The sequence below is a fragment of the Pocillopora verrucosa genome, chromosome 8 (assembly GCF_036669915.1).
Source record: "Pocillopora verrucosa isolate sample1 chromosome 8, ASM3666991v2, whole genome shotgun sequence".
Lineage (NCBI taxonomy): Eukaryota > Metazoa > Cnidaria > Anthozoa > Scleractinia > Pocilloporidae > Pocillopora > Pocillopora verrucosa.
The window spans coordinates 19817344-19833328 of NC_089319.1; the positions used below are offsets into that span (position 1 = coordinate 19817344).

The window sequence follows — 15985 nt, forward strand, 5'->3', positions numbered from 1 at the left end:
GCTTTCTTCAAATAGCGATTCAAGAAATTTAATTCATTAATTATTATCATTTCTCACTTCTTCTACGACCAGTTTAAAATAAAAAAAGAACCTCTTTGTTCGTGATGTGCTTGCTGATAGTTAATGTTTTCTTTTTTTTAACATAGCATTTTTGTCTGTTTGTGCAAAACTCACGGGATGGTATTGCCCTCTTCTATCCGGTTTTGATCAAAAACCATTTATTTCTTGTGAGGGCTTCCTTTTTTAAGGAACACAACATTTGACTGCATTATAACTTGGGACACGAAGTAGTCGATTTCGGTCAAAGTCCCACAAGATATTTTTTTCCTAAAACAAATTTTTGACACAATGGTGAAGATTACTCATATTACTCCTACTTCACATGTTCCTTAGAATATTTTACGATGGAGATGGTTAGAATTTTTGACACTTCATGTTTAAGACAAAAATATTACTACTATGAGGAAAAGTAGAAACCTGAAAAAAAAAAAAGCGAAATACTTATCGATTACTTCACAACTCTACGACAGAAATTTTTACAGTAGATTTGTAGCGGCTCAAACTAAATAAGAACTGTGTCGCGCTTTACGTACAAACCATAAGAAATTTATAAACCTCAAAGTGAGATGATAGCAGTCTTGCCTTTGACAAACGTAACCTCATCAAAAGGTATATTCGATTGACGATTTTCTCACCTCCAGTGTATTTGTCATTAAGCCAAGTAAACCACTAAGAAGTGTCAAATCCCTCGTGGGTTTCGTCACGTAAGAACAAGAGCAAAAAACAAAAACAAGACCGGACACAAAGCAAAGCATTGAGTGCTCTTACTGATGGCGACAAATTCTCAGACACTGGCACAAGACGAATGGTTACGAGACGACCGTGGATAATAAACCACTGGGTACCTTTAAAATACCAGGTTCAATTAGGAGAGTCTCCATGCATTATTTTGCATATGAAACAGCAGAAAACACAGAGAAACCGAGGCAAAGCCCTGGAATATAACCCGTATGGTAAACTTAACTCAATTTTGATTCATTTTCTCCAGTTCACAACCGCACAATTCCTGCTTATCCTGTTAATATTCATTTCTCAAACTCAATAACAACCACTTCTTAAGAGAGCAGTGTGTTACGTTCCTTTTTGTCTCATTTTATACCTTCCACTTGTATTAACAACTATCACATGGAAATGTGCGTGCAGCTCCGAATGCGAGCCTGAATTCTAAGTCCTATCACGCCTCTGGATTCAGCCTTATGTAGAGGTAATTGAGGAGTAAAAAAACAGTCTCAGGCTTAACTCGTAATGTGCGCTACCTAATAGGAAAACCCAAATACTCTATCGGAATAAAATACTGGCTTCCTTTCACCAATCAATGCAGTCGTAAAGGTCTTTGGTCTTCAAAATTTAAGAGAGATATTGAACAACAAAGAATACATTCTTAAAGTTCGAGAGCCAAAATGAATACATCACTAGTTAAAACCTCAGAAAACTTTTTAATCGAGCGCCGAAAACCATGCTTAAAGAAATTACAACGGCCAAAAAGAAGACGAAAAAAAACTCCAAAAGAAGCCAAGAAATCAAAGTAATGGCTGGTGATCGGCTTCGAGCGCAGGAAAACGCTATTTGTGCGAAGTTTGCATTTGACTGGTTGCACATTCGAGGCAATATTTTCTCATCAATCACTGAGCATAACGAAGGAAAACTAACGCATTTCAAGATTACTGTCAACATTAATTAAAAACTGCTCTACAAACCAACACACACCAAAAAACTGATTTTGATATTGAAGCGAGTTAACATCATACGAACAACCGTGTCTACACATAGCCATTTTAAGCCTTACTTCGGGCAGATGTAAAATGTTTGTGTAGCACGAATGTTAAAACACATGAGAATGCATAGAATTATGAATTACTGGATTTTCAAATTCTTTTACAAAAAAAGAAGAAAAAACAAACAAACAAAGGAAACACACCCCTTACCATTTACACCTTTACAACACAAGACAGTAAGTTGACAGGTATTCTTCATCTCCTAGAAAATTGTTATCCTTGGAAGTAAAATAAAAGATATGTTTTGGCCGGTTGCAAAGTGACACTTAATCTTGCAATGGTTTATAAAAACAATTTTTTGGAAGGTCAACGACATGAGTGAAAAGAAACAAGAGGTCTCTAAAGTCGACACTGATTCTAAATAAAAACAAATTTTGAAAAGAACATAGAAATTAATAGAGTTCACAACAAAATTGCAAAGGTTGTAAGCTGTCGTTTAAAAGCTCGTTACAGCGTCATAACACTTGAGTCAAAGAGGACGAGCCGAAAAACAAAGGAAGTGTACTTTTAGCAGCCATTTCTTTTTCCACCAGCAGAAAAAATTGCCACCTCCTACACATTTTGTTCGTCAGCTTTTACGGTCGCATTGTTTATACACACGTCTTTTCGTAATTTCATTACGGCTTAGTAGAACTAGAACTTACGATAAAATTCATTTTGTACATCGATTTTAATTAATATCCTTACTCTATTTACTTGTTCATAACCGGTGTTGTTGGAAATCACAAATTAAGTTTAATTTTATTTTGCCTTGTTTGGCTCTTGAAACAACAACAAACGTGGGATGATACCTGATGAAAGGATTTCTTAAACAGTTCATTTCAATGGGATATTATGAAAGCAACAAACAACAAGAAATGATCAGTAACGACAGCAATTTTTTAAACTCAAAAAAGGGAAAACCAACCCGCACTAACTGCGCTAAACGGAATATCACGACATGTTAATATTTAAATAAAGCACTAAAAACAATTTCTTCGTGAAGCATAGACGGGCAATTAGTACAAAAATTTTAATCTGCTTAAAACTTGCATAACGGGTACCAGCACCTAAAGGTAGAAAGACTGATACATAATTGATATAACGTGACTACTAAAATGAAAAACAACTCTGGTTTACGCGGAAAGCACCACACTGGTGTGTGAGGCACGTGCACATGACGTCACAGGGTCGATGACTAGGTAAACGCCACATGACTCAGGAGAGAAACCTGAAAAGATTTGTTTACTGTTGTGCGAACTGCCTAAATACATAAATATTTCTTGTGAAATAGTGAAAGACTTTCTTTCTCTTCGCTCCTACTAAGGATTTAAGACTTGAGATTAACGAAAGTCGGACAAATTTTGTTAAACCTTGGGTGAGGAAGTACATGAAGGTGTTTTCAACGAAGTGCCAGTGATAACTGTTTGGGAAACTGAATTAATGAATTTCTTGGGGTATTTTTTCGCTTTATGCGTTCTACGATTAACACGCATTAAAAGCGCGTTATGCAAATCATGATCAGTTATTACCAACCAACAACTCTACAACCAAATATCTCCTCAGTACAAAGCGGAACTGACTTACTTTCAAATCTGAATTAAACTTTAATTAAGAAATTTGGCAGGACCCTTTATTGATTTGTAAAAACCCCTGGGAATCTCTGAATCTATGGCTTTTTTAAGAAATTTCCCATTCCAAACTAGGCAAATAAATGCAGTTCAATACCTATTCTAATTTGTTTTGACGACTGAACAAAAAAAATGGAACAGTTGTGGAATTCTCCGATTGAATGTTCGCATGTTTCGTTTACGTTTAATCTGCAAGTTACCGCGAAACGAATTGTATACAGTGAAAGAGTAATGCCTCTGCCCCCTCTCTCCCCACATACCCAGAGCTGTGCGATATCACCATTTAACTCGAACAGGAGGGGAGTTCGTGGTGTTTTCAGTTATTATTTCTTCCTTTTTTGTGTTCTTTTGCTTAGAGGCGTGTTTTCCTGCAAAACGGCAGATTTATGAGATATTTAGTAAACAAGTTGGTTTTTACTAGTAGCTTATGACTGCATGTACGTCTGGAGTCTTTTTTAAAGTGTAACGTTTGTGTGATCTGTTTGGACAAATTTTATACATAAAAAAAAAAACACAAACATCACAGGATATGACTAAATTCTGTCTAAAAAGCAAAGCATAGCGTGAATTAACACTGGCGTAGGTAAAACGAGACATAAACGTTGCTTTGGATAGGATCGTTCGAGCCATTGTATAGACGTCGTAAAATTTCAAACCAGAACAGCTGGAGTGAACAAGGCTCTATCATATAACCAGCATCAATCAATGTCGAGCAAATGGAAAAACAATTATAGACAACTAAATTATAAATTTGACGGTAGTTCCAACGAACCCCGAGCTGAAAATTTTTATCTCAACCCTATTCTTGGCAAACATTTCTGATCTTTCCCTAAATTTGATAAACATGCGTAATTTGCTTAAAATTAAAAAATTCCCAAACTTTTACTTTGAACTGTAAAGAATTTTGAATTTTCCCACAAATTTCTCTGAATTTACTTTACCCAAGGCAAATTGGTGTGCCTGTGCTCAATGACACTTTGTTCGTAGGTAAGAAGGGTGGAATGTGGGGTAAATTATGTAAAGAAGAAGAGAGAAAAGAGAGGGTTTATCATGGCGTGGGCTATGATATGCCGACCACTAAAGTTACGTTGAATTATGTTTCCTTCGACGTCCAAAGTGCGAGAGATAGCGAGAAAAATACTTCTAAAATCTGTTCACTACAACACCATTAAGACAACTGAACTGACAACGAGGATAGACGAAGTAAACACGCGTTCAGGAAAGATCATATCAAAAGTAAGACAAGCTAGGTTACCATCAACTAACTTAGGTACCACTGAAAATCTACAGCACCACAGGTTGTTCATTGTGATTATGCATATTTCACAGAGAAATATTTTGGGAGAATCTTGAGGAGCGCTCGAGCTGCTTTACACATTTCAGCAGCCTATTTGCTGTTGTTCGTACCATTATGTGCTATTTTTTATTGTTTGTTTGTTTGCTTTGTTTATTTCCTTTATTCAGTTCTTCTGTCTTTTTTATCAAGTTTCTTATAAATATTAGGTCAATGAAAAGAGAACTTTTAGTTACATTTAAGTACTTCCCTTGCGTTTTTTGATTGATAACGTGAATTAACCACAAAACAACACGAGCCCGTGAACACTGCTGACAAAAATTTCTGCACGAGGTAAAAAACGACTAACAATGAAAAAGTATTTGTGCGTACACAAGAAAAAATCCATATCAAAATAATTATGGTTTAGAAAAGTATTCAAGTATGAAGATATATGTGTTAGTGAAGTGTGAACGCGAAAGAGGAAATCCGAAAACCACACCTAAATGCCTCAGGGCGCAAATTGCGTTCATCTTCTCTTGTTTTTTGTAAGTTTCATGAGAGTGTTCAAAAGGGCAGCATTTCGTTTCTTTTCTTCCGCTTTAAGCGCCAGTAATTTCTCCTCCTCCTTTTGAAGTAAAGGTATAAATTCCGATGCTCTCCTCAAAATTGTTATCTTAGCTGCGCGTTCGCTCTCTTCTAATGATGGGATGCTTCTTCGAAGACACTGGAAACGATTCCGTAGATCGTTGCGTCGCTTCCTTTCCAAATCATTGTGAGAAATACGTCCACTTCCATCTTCGTTTCCCGGCTCGGATGATTCTTCGTTTTTTCCTTTAGTCCAGCGCTGTTTTGGCGGGGTGTTCATCGATCTGTCTTCCTGCTCGGTGGTGTCTGGACTTAGACGGGTGGTGACGACCTCTTCCTTTGTTTTGTCTACTGTGACACTTACAACGTCGATTTCATCTTCCTCTGTATCACAAAAGGAGAAAGGCAGTTGAACAAAAATTAAAGAGATATCAAAGAGAAAAACGGGAATACGATTTTGGGCAAAACCATTTAACAGAAGTCTCGTAGTTAGATTTATGTATTTTTCAACATGTTCAATCTTTTGTTTGAGAACCTTTGGTATCCCACCAGTGAAAAGACGAAAATATTTTTTTTCATATTTGATTTAGTTCGTGTATCTTTCCCTTTCTTAAAGAAGATTATCTGATCTCAATTTGATTGCAGCACGCTGCAAGTTAATATTGGACTATATTCAACAGTGACGTACAAGTTTAAATTCGAGTACATGAAGTAGAGAACAAGCCGATCCTATAGAGATAACACTTCTATTTAACACTTTCCAATTTTACTACTGCATTTTTCATTACACAACAACTGTCAAGAAAGACTGAGAGTTGTGTCTTAAATAAAAAATAGTGAAATTTTCACGTCGTTTAGGATCACAATTAAAAAAAATTGAGACAAATTCATGAATTCTTTATCATGATAAGGAAACACCTTGTGTGGAAACAGGAAAACATATTTCGAGTAAAGCGGCGTGCAAATTGACTGTAAAAAACAATATTCGACAACTAAATAATGTTCTTTAACCAAAAAAATATTTCAGATATTTAAGAACACAGCTCAGTCAGAAATACTGCTGTCGAAAGACAGAGGTCGAATAAATTTTTTCAGAGGAAAGTAAAAACAAACAACTTTCTTGAGCTCGCGGGTCTATGGCTTAACCTTCTGCTTTGGATCAGAGAGAAGCTGATTGTTTTTGTAAAATCTAGGCAATTGTCTTAATGTTTACTTTGTTGTCCTAAACAAACACGGATTAGTAGTTACCACGCATGTATATTTTAGAAAGGGAAATCAAAATAAATGAAATCAAAACTCTGCTGGGCACGTGACATAGAACACTGTAAAGCCAATATAATAGAACAAAGCAAACAGGCAAAAATAACAACAACAAATTGGCGAAGAGACATTTCACGTTTTCGAGCAACACGGTGTCTTTCCAGATTTACTTTGGCTCAAGATTTTTATTCTCTGTTCTTCTTCTTCTAAGAGACGAAAGGACGATGAGTAAATATTTTGTGCAAAATAAATACCTGTTTCGGATGGAAGGTCCTCTGATGGAATATTGAAGGCAGCATCACTGTTTGCGAGTCTGTCCAACATACCAACGTCTTGATCACTGCAGTGGCTTAGCAACGAGAATGAGAACAGCTCTTCCGGCTCGACAAATGTATGGCTAATCGGTTGATCAAAGCATGTCGGAGTTGACGACAAACTGAATCGAGCTTCGAAATCGGTGGTAGAATCTGGCCTCCTGACTCGATCTCCGCTCCACATTATGTCATTGAGAATGGCGGGAGATTCGGCGCGCATTCCGCAAAATTGCCGCGCAATTTCGAATGGGACATCGTCCACTTCGATTTCTTCGTCCGAGATTTCCCTCAGTTCTCCCCACGGACCCGAGGCGGCGTGCCAGCGCATCTCTTTCGTAACCTCTTGACAGTTGCTGCAGAATTCGACCGGCGAAGTCGGTGGCGTTGGGAACGAAAATGAGGGCCAAAGGTCTGAAGGGGCTGGGAATTCAAACTTGTCTTTAAACGAGGCAAGTGGTGAAGAACAAGGTGAAAGATTGAGTTGAGAACGATTCATCATCTTACGGCTTGAGATAAGAGGATGCATTCGAGTGTTCTCAACCCGATGCACGGTGTGTTACAAATGAATGAAGGTTTAACGGACGCACGTGTATTTAAAAGACCCACAGGTAAACAATACAAATTCAAATAAAACTCAGATGGCCAACCCACCTGGTCACAAAGCCATTTAAATGAACCTTAAATGACAGTACACGTTCCGACACACAGGCACAATTTCCCTGCAGTTGCAAAGTCCTGCAGGGAAACAGATCAAACAATGCTGCAATGTGAAGTGCAAAAAAATTACTTTGCTGGTTAAAATCTTACTTCTTAAAGACGGCTGAAACTCTAGATTCGCTTAACTGGTGGCAACGATTTCCAATCAAAACACGAGGGAACGGCGAGCATTTAGAAAGGCACGCTTTAATGTTGCATAATGAAGGTGGCACCAGTTTCTTTGTTGGCGTTAACGTCGCCGTTGACCGGAGTTTAATTACAACTCTTAACATTTGACAAACGCGTGTTTATAGAGCGACCTGTCAGGCTGAATCGCCGTTCCTGAACGTCACAGGCGCTCGGTTCATCATTTGCAATTAACAACCAGCTATGAGTGCTACCTTAAAAGAAATAGCAAAATATGAACCTTCTTCCATCATAAGAGAGACCTTTCATAAAATACAATTTCCTGAACAAAGCGATACACTTAGAAGTCATCGAAAGAAGAATAAACGCGGTTGTTTCAGCTAGATTAGAGTCGAAAGCATTTAATCGGAGGCTGATCGCCTCTGACTGCTCCAATCCTTCACAGACACTTTTCCACAAATCGTGTTTCTTTTGTTGGTGAAGAGGTGGGAGGCGCAGGTGTCGGAAGGATATAACACTGGTCACCAGCAGTGGACACATAAAGAACACACACAAAAAAAACAATGAGAGCAATCTTTGACAAAAAACTTAAGCAAAATCTCTGGTAAAGGAATCCAAGGATTAAGCAGGCATTTCTGTCACGTAGTGATCCAACATCGCCCGCCTTAATGTAGATTGATATCGGCCCCGTTTGTTAATATGTATTTGTATCGCACTTAAAAGGTTGAAAATCAACAACTTTTGACAAAAGAGTAAACTTCTTATCTCCTTAGGGCTCGATTAACTAACAAAAATTCATACTTCCTCGCCAAAATGTCAAGGCACAGTCAAAACTGCAGGGGATTTTGAACCAGACAAATGTAAATTACTTTCAGAAGAACGGATCCTGCGAGTCAATATCCTTCAATCTGCATTCTAACACATGCAAAAAACGCACGATGAAAATCTCAAATAATTGTCGTCAGAAGAGTTAGCTGACTAATTCGATTGGTTTTCAACACCTTTGGCAAGTTCCATTTACAGCGGGCACCCCACATAAGAGTGCGAAATAGACGAAACATGTTGTAATTCCCGCCCACTACAAAATCTGACCGGTGGAAGCTACAAAATAAACACTGATTACTCTGGTTTCATGAAAAGTAAACCCGTGTAAAGTTGAAATGTTCGAAAAATCGGACACTAATGCTTGAGGCGAAATGAGAACTGATAAAATTATTTGACTGGAATTAGCTTAGATGTAATCTTAGTGAGGAGTTCGAACTCGAAGTTGGTTCTTGTGTTCAATGACACTGTTTTGAGACAGGTCATCACACAATTGACATCAGACCCATTTATCATACCAATTTTACGCTTGCCGAAAAAAGACTGGATCTTTTAATGCATTCTTGTTAGTTCACTAACTTCCCCATGTAATTCAACCGGTGAAATACTTTCCACAATAAGAGATCACCAGTCTGGGGCATTTTTTTCCCTTTATTGGTTTAAAATGTAAATTCCGTCACTTTTATGATAACTTTGACACCACACGAGTTGTTTTCATTTTATATTCTTATGCGGCATACGGTACTACCTTTGTCACAAAGCAGTGAAAACCCTGCAATGGCTCATACATCTCAGATTAAGAACACAATGCATGTCAAAATAATGAACAAAGAGCACCCGCTTTCACTTACATTTAAATGCAAAACGGTTTTAAATACCTTCCCTCGCTAAATTTAGACCACATGGAATATACCATTGAAGCGAGCAGAAAGCATTTTTGACACAACGAGTTATACATGCCATAAGGGAATAACACGTAGGGCTTTCGAGATCATATTTCGAACTTTCCCAAATAGAAAGTAGAGTTCCATCAAACAGAACTTTTATTAACTGATGGTGAAACGAAACAAAAAAGGAGCCATTGCTTTTTTTTTCCCAAAGTTATAAGAGATTTTTAGTGTCACCCATAGCCGTAATGAAATTTCATCTGTAAGGGATGCGTGCCCCATTATGGCTAAAGAATGCGGAATAAAAGAAAAAAAGCCTGAGATGGTGGATGAAGAAAACATTAAGGAAAGGGTACTATTGGAAAGGAAAGAAAGTGGATATTAAACCTCAAGATGTTGAGGAAAAAGGAAAAAAAAAAGGAGAGGACATAAAATAGCTCATAAAAACCAAAAGGAGTTACGGAATATTCAGCTCTCTCACGCGTCCTCGCTGGCGTTTCACTAGGACAGACGGGATACTTTAGACAATTCATCTCAACATGGAAACTTCGATTTTCATGACGATGATAAAGAGCCCTGTGGCTATTGGGTACAAGTACATCTTAACAGATTCTGTTATCAAATTAGGTAGAAAATAAAGCACTCGAACTTGTGACGCCGCAAGTAAGGCTGACAAGAGAGGGTATTGCTTCTCGAAACCGGACTGTGGACTCAGGGATATGAAAATTATATTCAGATGACATAAACCAGTTAATAAACAATTAAAGTGACAATAAACATAGATTTGCCCCGGACGTAGAACTAAAAACTGCGCCAAGAGACTTCTCCAGTTAAAATTACAAATGGTTATTTTAGGTAAATATCACAAAGGTAGCTCCAGAGCTGTTCTATGTTCCAATTACCTCTGGTCAATATTAAGATTTGAGAAGAATTTATGTGGTCTCTCTGTAAAAAGAATTCCCTGAATACGTACATGACCTTTTGTAAAAACATCATCTTCAGTTGTTACAAATCTGTTTAGTTATAAAAAATTCGTGCGGGCGTTGAAGGCATCGATCGCCTCATTGAGAACCATCAACGTGGGTGTACAAGCCAGGAGAAAAAAAAGATTGAAAAACAATAATGTTCCACTTGATTATGCCCGGCACCTAGGCTAAGATTGCTTGTAATCTGGTGTTACTTTGTCGCACTGGACATCTCTAATCCCTATAATCGCTCAGAGACCTGCCTGAAGCGTGCTTCTCATGGTTAATTGAGCTCTAACGGCAACTTGCTTCTCCAAAAGGGCGGCAAACAGCGTGGTTTCCTGGTAACCTGACCTCAATTAATTGACCTGTGTGTGAAGTTTGCCTTTGACATCCAAGCGCGAGATAGGCGCTAACTTAACGATGTAAATATTTCATTCGAAGGTTGATTAGGCTTCTCTCTTTTGGTACAAACACACGACTGAAAATATTTTTCCTAGTTTTGCTTCGTTCACTGAGAAAAAGCTAGGTCAGGCAAGACTTAAATAAAAAAATATATATATAAAATTTGGAAATAATTATACATTTCCTTTAGTTTTTGAGACTTCTCGTATGTTATGCGAAAAGATCTTGTACAAAGTTGCGACATGATAATCACTTCTTCACCTCTTTACTAGTTCCTTACGTCATAATAAAGAAAATGCTGGTTGTGACCATGTTTTGGAAATCTGGGGCTGACCAGTGAGGATGTTTAAAATTTTATCGCTTCGTTTCACTCCGTAATTTTAAATTAAAATAAAAATATTTCTGACGAGTGCGAGGTTGTTCCATCGCGTACAAAACATCGACAAAGAAGTTAACAATGCGACACGCAAAGGAGTGTTTATAGCGAGAACGGAGGAGCAGATAATCCGACGGGATTTCTAACTTCCACATCAGTTCATTCTCAAACAGAAAGGTAATACAAAATAAGAAACATATCAGCAAAGAGATATTGCTTGATTCAAAAACTAATTCTCGTTACGTAAGTTCTAGAAAATGTATGGCCAAAAGTTCGGAAAATTTATATCTGTTACCTTGGGGGTGAAAGGCTCAAATATCCGTCTAAAATGATTTTCAGTTATTATATGTCTATGAGGAATGAATGCACATCTACGACCACAAGAGAGACAATCAAAGGGGCTGAGAGATCTTTGTATTGAAGGAAGGTTTTGTTGATGTCAGAACTTTTATCTTGAGGTGCACGAACACAACTTTGCAATACCTCGATAACCTTTAGATCCTGGTAGACACCATATGGATTAAATAACATGTTTTAAGCGGGACAATCTTCGCACGAAACGAGCGTTAAGAGATCAGAATGCAATGCCTTTTCAAGGTTACAAATCGAACACTGGCATTATTTTCCAAAAAAACGATAATAGTCGGACACTGTAGATAAATGATACTGTGTACAATAGTAATATTTTGACAAATCAAGGGAAATAAAAACAACATAGCCTTGGTACTCACCAGGGATCAACACGACAGGTGAAAATTAATCACTTCTTTTTTATTTTGCCTCAACAACTTTTACTTCCTTTTTGTTAGTTCACAATTTCAGTAGAGTAGGCCTTGGTAATACAACTTCCAACGACAAGCAAAAACTTTAGGTTTTAGGGAGGAAAAACTAAATGTTGACTTACATGAGACTTAAACACCATGGACATCGCCATAGGACAGAACTTCTCCCAAGCTATCATGATACGTATCCTTGGAATGGCAGTTAGGAGAATTGGTAGTTAAATCACATAATTTCCCCTTAGGGGCACCTCTTTATATTCTCATCACTGATGTGCTTGACGCTATATTTCTGCTTTGAGTGGAAACTCATAACCGATGAGACTTGGTTGAATTAATGTACAATTAAAAGGAAAAAAAAAAGATGAAAAAATGACGTAGGAGAAGCGACATCTTTGCGAACGGATATAATGTAAAAAGTAGTCACGAGTAAAGCGATCAAGTAGACTGACGTATTATTTTAAAATCATCATTTTTCAGCAAAATGGTGAGGGAGATGACAACATTCTAGTAACAATCAAACTGCTCAATGTTTTCAAGTTTACAATAAAGTACAATGGATATTAAGTCAAACGTTAAATCAAATTATTCTCACACATTTTTCGTCAACTAATCTCCTGAAGTTATTTTTTGTAGTTTTTCCAAAAGATCTATATTTCTTTGCCTTTCGGCTCTTTTTCTGTTTTCTAGCTCTATCGATTCCTGTTCTAACAGGACAATGTACTGGAATGCCTTCTGCAATATAACAATTTTCGAAGCTTTCTCTTTGTCTTTCAATTCAGGCAAGGTCAGGCGAAGATTTTGAAAGCGTGTTTTCATATTAGTTCTTCGCTGTTTTTCCATATCGTTGTGAAGGTCCCTTGTTTCTCCCTGAAGGTTAGCTTTCTTTTTGAAACGCTTCGATCTGAGGCTTTCCTTCTGTCTTTCACTATTTCCCATAAAAAACGCCGAACGGTTAGCATTCGGAGAGGCGGTTGTCTTTATTTCAATGTTAGTTTTCTTTGAATTACGCTGCAGCTCCCGCTCTCGTCTCTGCGTGCTTTTCCATAAGTCATCCTGCACGCTGCATAGACTTGAGTCCAGTTTGGAAAATACTCCATCGCTAACATTCAAAGTCTCTGCACGAGCAAGTTGAAGAGCTTCGTCGCTGCCTTTAACTTGTAACTGCTTCTTCGAGGGAAGTTCTTTTGCAGGGTTGTGATCAAAAAAACTGTTTGTAAAGCATTCTTCTGACAAAATGCGACTAAGAGAATGATCTGTATTCTCTCCCAAAGTCGGCGGGAATTTGGTGACGCTTTCGATGAGCTTGGAACAGTTTAACTGAAATGGTAAGGTTTCACAAAAGGTTGGACACCCTGAAAGAGACATCGAAGCCCTCGAAATGTAATTTCGATCTACTGTATTCACCGCCTCCAAGAAAAAAGTGTTTTTTAGGGACTTCTGAAGATTGTGGTTATTTTCTGCACCAGTGACGGACAGTGATACCGGCGTATTCTTATCAGCCACATGTGGTGATCCATTACCTTCGTGACAGAAATCTCCGCTCCCCAAATTGTAATCTTTCTCCTGGATCACATTACACGAATCAGGAAGATTTTTCATCCTGAAAGTCGCCGTAGGTAGCTCAAACATATTAGCAGATGGGTCAAACTGTTCATGACTCCCGTGTGGTTTTAAGAACACGTTAAAATTCCCAAACGATTCTAAGGTATTCTTGCTTTCTGACATGGGAACAGAATGACTGAAACTTTGTGCCTGAGTTACCAAGCCACCACTGTCTCTATGCTCGGGTAAGAATTCATCCGAACTTGTTGGAAACTTGAATACCGTCGAATCGTCAACAAGAGTGCTGTACAGACGATCAACGGGGATCGGTGTTAGAACACAGGGAAAATAAATCTCCAATTCGTCACGCTCAGAGTTCCTCCTTTTAAGAAGCGATCTGTCAAAGTTTCTACGTTGAAGACCACAAGTATCAGTGGGAGATTCGAATTCGGTGATAAACTGTACGTGGGATCGAGTATTATTTTCATCCAAGTCAACATGAATTGTTTCTAAAATGTCATTGAAATCAGGAACCACCTGGGCATCGTCAGCCGCAAAGGAATGAGACTTCCCGCCAAAAATACTGCCATCCGTTTCATCGTGACCGAAACTCCCGCCAAAACTGGTCTCTCCGATCGACACAGCTTCGTAAACACTTCCGTTCGATTCGAGAGAATCACGACTTTGCGAAAAACAGGATGTACGGTATGGAGAGGTACCGACGGTTAAATTTTGCTTCAGGTTGCTGTTGGTGTTGACATCGTTGTGGTAGCGAGGATTTTCCTGTTTTTTGAACTCGAAAATTTCATCTGAAATATATTTCGGTGAAGAATTCATAGTTGGCGAAAGCGAGGATCTTTCACGCCGCTTTTATTATCGAGTAACTAGGGAATGAAACACACCTCGCTGGAATGATGATATGATGACACAAGCTTTCGGACCAATAAATAAGGCACATTTGCATTCACTTGGATGATTTAAATGGAAAACATTGCCATCAACGCCCACGCTCTGAGTTTAGCAAAATGGATTCCAACATTGAGACAACGGTCGAAACTCTTCAGTCTAATTAATTAAAGTTATACTTTACAAAATGAATAGAAGACATATGAAATCTAACAACGGTAAAACGAAGAGATAATCAAATTTAGACGCAAAAAATTAAGAAACATGCAGATATTACGTGGGGGAAAATGTTGCAGTAAAACAGAACTAAGTAAACATCTACTTCGTCCACCTGCCAATCATGTGACTCGAACAGCTGCCACGGTCACGTGATGTTTTTTAACAGAACAAGTATTTTTTACCAAAACATTACGGGTAAACTGCATAAAAACATCAAAAGAAAGAACTTCAAGGAAATGCAATCGATGCTCGATATTTAAATCGCACCTTTGTTTTCTAATTTAGGTTGAAGGCACAGCGCTAATTTTCTATGTAGAAGAAAAGGTATGTCATCGTATCTCTCAAACATGAGGATCTCCTGAAGACAGGCAGTTTTATTCCTGTGGCATGAAAGTTAAAAAAACTTATGTCTGGATGTGAAGTCATAATTTTTAGAACCCTCAAGTTATTTGAAGAACGAAAATTAAACTGATTGTTATGCTTCAAATTACCTGGATGCACACGGAAGGTTTTCCACCCATAACTGCCGAATGCTATGCCCTCCTGAGTCACACGACTGAATTATTTTGGTTATGAAAGTACATAAAGAACTCTACTTGCTGAGATGTATCACTGACAAAAATTTGAATAAACTATTTCAAACCGAAACAAATGAAATCAATACTCATATCTAAGTTATATTCTGCATAAATCTTAATGTATCATGATCGCATCTTTAAGAGCTGTAGGGTTTCGCAAAATAAACAAAGCATTCTAAATACTGTATGACTGTTAATTTACCATGCTCGCAAGCGAACTTCAGAAAGAAATATATATACATTCGTATCATCGCAAATAACCCTCACATTCACTAATGTCGATAAATAGTTTGTTGCACTTAGTTTTGTTTTGATAGTGTCATTATTTGTCTTTGAAAATTGAATCACCACAGAAGGATTTCTCGAAATTTCTAATCCTAATTTTATTAAAGTTTTATTCACTACAAGAAAACAAATAAACAGTGACGCGAAACTTCCTTTCCCAGTGTCACTTCCTGTGACACATCAAAAACATCTGACAAAATTTTTGGAAAATTAAAGAATTGGACGCTGCGAGCTCTAGTGAGGGCTCTACAAAATAAATGTTGATTTAATGAGACTGGTCACTCCCACTCACTAATGTACAATGTGACAAATCTCGCACAAGTGGCATGTCTACTACAAGGTATAGATTTTCGTTATTACCTCACGACTCAAGCATTTTTACACGCCTCGGGCGTCGAAAATCGAATATGCCTGAACAAACGCATTTTCAATTATCACATCATTCCTGACATCCGAAGCCACAAAAACATGTTTTCTATCATAGATGCTACGCCA

At 37.8% G+C, this 15985-nt stretch overlaps 2 protein-coding genes across 3 annotated transcripts in view; both read right to left on the reverse strand.

The window, feature by feature from the left end:
- LOC131777503 (transcriptional regulator Myc-A) overlaps window positions 1–15985 on the reverse strand; it is a 47107-nt gene that overhangs the window by 12647 nt on the left and 18475 nt on the right. The window lies entirely within an intron of this gene.
- Window positions 5248–14420, reverse strand: LOC131778055 (uncharacterized). Its single transcript, XM_066171217.1, has 5 exons — window positions 12568–14420; window positions 12083–12088; window positions 7532–7615; window positions 6821–7437; window positions 5248–5690 (listed from the first exon to the last, which is right to left on the reverse strand). Exons 1-5 carry the CDS (start codon window positions 14337–14339, stop codon window positions 5248–5250), a joined length of 2922 nt encoding a protein of 973 aa, XP_066027314.1. The 5' UTR covers window positions 14340–14420.